Source organism: Hordeum vulgare, chromosome 4H (genome assembly GCF_904849725.1).
Source record: "Hordeum vulgare subsp. vulgare chromosome 4H, MorexV3_pseudomolecules_assembly, whole genome shotgun sequence".
Lineage (NCBI taxonomy): Eukaryota > Viridiplantae > Streptophyta > Magnoliopsida > Poales > Poaceae > Hordeum > Hordeum vulgare.
Window position 1 is genome coordinate 526511081 of NC_058521.1, and position 4733 is coordinate 526515813.

The window sequence follows — 4733 nt, forward strand, 5'->3', positions numbered from 1 at the left end:
GGACTAAAGGGGTTTTGATTTTTTCCTATTTTAAAATTTGTTTTCTGTTTGTAATTTCTGGTTTAAATTACTTATATCTTTTAGGATATTTGATGTTTTTGAGTGATTCTTTTTGCATTCGATTCAAAATTTTGTCTAGTTTCTGTTTGTGCCATTAGTTTTCAAATTTGAATGGTTTAAATTTGAATTTGTTCACATTTTCTTCAAACCCAAATTGTGAATAACTTGAGTTTACAAATAGTTTTTAATTTAATTCTTTTTGCTCCTAGTCATCTATTAGATTGTTGTCACAGTAAGATTTATTTGGTTATTTTAGAACAATTTAAATTAGGATTTTAATTCAAACAATATTGTTTTGCTTATATAGTTGGTTTAGTCATTTAATTATTGTTTTTTTATTATTCTTAGTTAGTTCTTTCTGTAGATTTTAACATGTTATAGTATGGTGCATATTGAATGCATAAAATGTCTGGTATTAAAATAATTTTAATAAAATGCCTTTGTAGCAGATGGGTTTTCGTCTGAAACCTTGATACTACGAAGCAGATGATCCAGCTTGCACACGAAGTGCATCCAGTGTTTGTCATAACTCTCTCAACTTTTTAGCACATGTCATGTGGGTGAAATGATGATACCATGCCAACTTTCAACCTTATCAGAGTTCACTTGTAGTGCTTTTCAATTTCAGGGTCAATTATCTCAAAACAATAAGTAAATGCATGAAAAATACCAAATGAAGTCAGAAAATGTTGAAATTTATGATGTGGCTTCGAATGGTGTATTTTGAGCACACAAAAAGTATGGATTTCAAATAATTTCAAAAAAAATGAAATCCCTTTGCAAGAGATGAGTTTTCGTTCGAAACCCTGATACTTCGAAAGAGATTGTCCATTTTGTACACGAATTGCATCCAGTTTTTGTGGTAACCCTCTCAACTTTTTAGCACATGCTATGTGGGTGAAATGATGATACCATGCTAAGTTTCATCCTTTTCAGAGTTCATTTGTTGGGCTTTTCAATTTCATGGTCATTTAGGTCAAAATAATCATTAAATGCATGAAAAATAGCAAATGAAGTTATAAAGGGTTGAAATTTTAGGATGTGGTTTTGAATGGTGCATATTGAATGCACAAAATGCACAAAAAGTCTAGAGTTGAAATAAGTAAAAAAATAAAATGCCTTTGTAGCAGATGGGTTTTCGTGTGAAACCTTGAAATACTTCGAAGGAGATGGTTCAGTTTGTACACAAAGTGCATTCAGTTTTTGCCGTTACCCTCTCAACTTTTTAGCACAAGCTATGTGGATGAAATGATGATATCATGCCAAGTTTCAACATTTTCAGAGTTCATTATAGTGCTTTTCAATTTCAGGGTCATTTAGCTCAACATAACAAATAAAGTTAGAAAGCGTTAACTCTGGCTTGGTTAACCTTAGTTGTGACTCTGACGGGGACGGTGCTAGCAGATTTAGTCGACGGGTATGATTGGACTCTTGGCTAAAGGGGGATTCTGAAATTTTCAAACTCTACCACCCCCCCCCCCCCGGTGGACCGTCTTTTTTAGTTTTGTAGAAAATAAACAAAAATGATAAAATCTTCAAAAAATAAAATCCTTTGAGATGTAGTTACATTTTAGTGTCTAGTTGGTATAGAAATTTTGAGATATGAATTTTGGAATTTTTTGCAAAAAATTAAAAAAATGTAAAACGGCCATAACTTTTGCATACGACGTAAAAAAAGTTTTATATATAAAAAAACTAGAGAAAAATTGGGACTCGATTTCACCCGGGCTTGCCCGGTGAAGTTTTCTTAGATGCTCAAAATTCCAAATGTAAAAAAAGTTATTTCAAAAAAAAGTTTTTTCCAGAAAAATAAGGGAAAAAATTATTTTAAAATATTAGTTGTTTTCATTGAAATTCACTATTATTATTATCTAGATAGTTTATTTTAATAATTTTCTAAATTCAAAAAATTAAATCATGTGACATGACATCAAGACCCGAGGTTGTTTAGGATTGATAGCTTACTATTGTGAGGAAAACAACAAGTGCAGACTTGGCAACTAGGAACGATAGAACAAGAAAGTTAAGTGTGCTCGGGCTGAAGCAGTGAGAGGATGGGTGACCGGCCGAGAAGTTAGACGATTCGGAATGAGTGATCCACGCTAGAGCAGTAAGGATGGGATTAGAGATTAAATTGTCAAATAAATCAAAGATCTGAAAATTGGAATAAAACAAATAAAAAAATCAAAAATAAAAGTTGATTTTTAAAAAAATCCTACCTTTTCGGGTCAACCAAACAAAATAAACAAACGGATCCTTTAGTCCCGGTTCATAACTAGAACCACGACTAAAGGTACTCCCTCCCCCTCGCTTCCAACCCCGGCACGTGGAGGGCCATTAGCCCCGGTTCGAGGCAGAACCGGGCCTAGCATTAGTCCCGGTTCCTGAAACGGGACTAATAGCCAAACGAATCGGGGCTAAAGATCATTTTTTTTACTAGTGAAATCGAACATTCTTGTCAAACAAAAGGTAATACTATGGATCCCTATTACACTGACAAAAGGTAGTACTCTGTGTGTTTAGACGGGATTCTTCAGATATATTTAGTCACGTATAGCTTTTGTATAGTAGAAAAGTAAGAATAAATTAGATGGCGGCCGCACAGATCTTAACGCACAAACAAACTGCGGATGCGTTATCGGTAGGTAACTTTCAAAACTATTTTCTGGTCGATTTACTCCGATTACAATCACAATCGGGATAGCATAGCTAGCCCCATCTGTCGGGCTTTCCTTAATGAAGACGCATATATGCATGGCTGGTACAAGATGGAATGGAATCCGGGTGGGCTTCGGATCCGCGCGCAGAAGGAAACAAGTTATGCATGCATGGTGGCGGTGAATACCCAATACGTAGCCTAGTCGAAAACGAGCTCTCATGCGTTATATACGTACGCATGTTCCAGACAGAGAAATGTTTGTCTAGCTAGAGCTCAACCCTAGCTCCCTCTTCCTCGATCGATCGTCTGCTTCCACCTCCGATCATCGATCACGATGGCGGCCGGCAAGCGACCAGCTGCCGTCCTCGACGCCGGCCACATGACGCATCAAGAACCAGAAGCAACCTTGTGCAAGAGGAGGCGCGTCCGCATCGGCACCACGACGGCCTTCGAGTTCGAGGACACGCCCTGCCTCGGCGAGGGCAGCTTCCGCGCCGTCCTCAAGGCGCGGCACCGCGTCACCGGCAAGACCGTCACGATCAAGGTCATCCGCTCCACGGACGATCCTGCCGTCGCCAACAGAGAGATCGAGAAGGAGGCTGGCTTCCTCGAGGCCTGCAGCCCCGACCCTTACGTCGTCGGCTCCCATGGACTCATCCGCGACCCGGCCACCCACAAGCTCTGCCTCGCCATGGACTACGTCGGGCCCAACCTCTACGCCTTCCTGTCCGAGAGGCCGCCCCTCCCGGAGGCCATCGTGAAAACCTACATGTGGCAGCTCCTCACCGGCGCCAACAAGATGCACATGCACCGGATCGTCCACCGCGACATCAAGCCGCACAACATCCTCGTCGGCCAAGGAGGAAAGATCCTCAAGATCTGCGACCTCGGGCTGGCCAGGTCCTTGGAGACCGCCAAGTTGCCGTACCAATTTGCTGGAACCATGCCTTACATGGCGCCCGAGATCCTCCTGGGGAAGCCGGACTATGACGAGGGCGTCGACACTTGGTCGCTGGGATGCGTCATGGCCGAGATGCTAACCGGAAACATGCTGTTCAAAGCCGACAAAAAGGAAGACAGGATTGCCCAGCTCTCGGCTATCTTCCGCGTTCTCGGGTTACCTTGGCCGGAGGTCGTCGCGGCCAAGGTGCCGCAGGCGCAGCACAACACGCTGGGAAACCTCCTCCCCCGGGAAACCTTGTCCGAGGACGGGTTCCAAGTCTTGAAAGGGCTTCTCGAGTGCAACCCAGCTAAGCGGCTGACGGCGGCCGCCGCGCTCCAACTCCCGTGGTTCGCGCCCAAGCTCCACACCGACGACGACGTGTCAGAGCTGCCGCCAAGAAGGAACGTTCTGCGGATGAAGATCGTTCAGACGGGGACACTGAAGAAGAAGACTGTGCTGCGGATCAAGTTCGCTCCGGCAACACCCAAGAAGAACCTCGGGGCGACGCCCGGAACGAAGAAGAATCTGCAGCGGACCGAGGTCATCCCACCGGCGACACCAACACCACACATGAAGAACGTGCTCAAAATACCACTTGCGGTTTGGAACAAGCCATGCAGCAGTGTAGCTAGCTAGATGGTTGCTAGCATGTGTGCTTCGCGTACGGTGCAAACCATAGCATGCGGAGCTCCACGTATTTTGATGATTGTCTTTCTTCTGACGTTTTGAAACCTTATATACTGTTCATTTGGAAAGGGCTTGTCGTCCTTGTTCATCTAGCTGTGTATGTACTCCAATTACTTGGAGATAATATCGAGCATATGCCGTAAATCGGTCATGTTTAATATAGTGTATACATCTTCACCATTGCCCTTATGTATATGTTCTTTTGTTAATCTAGCAGAGTTGCTATGCAGCATCATCAGTGTATCAAATATGCTAAGTATTTATTGTTATACCATGTACAGTTCTTTACTTCTATTTATCCTCTTCATTCCATAATACATAACATTGGACATTGATACATTTCTATAGTGTATCTCTGACCTGTATTTTCCAAACAAAATATAT

At 42.4% G+C, this 4733-nt stretch overlaps 1 protein-coding gene across 1 annotated transcript; it reads left to right on the forward strand.

The window, feature by feature from the left end:
• The first annotated feature begins 3053 nt into the window (after positions 1 to 3053).
• LOC123450692 (cyclin-dependent kinase 1-like) lies at positions 3054 to 4298 on the forward strand. Its single transcript, XM_045127823.1, has one exon. It carries the CDS (start codon positions 3054 to 3056, stop codon positions 4296 to 4298), a length of 1245 nt encoding a protein of 414 aa, XP_044983758.1.
• Positions 4299 to 4733: the final 435 nt, after the last annotated feature.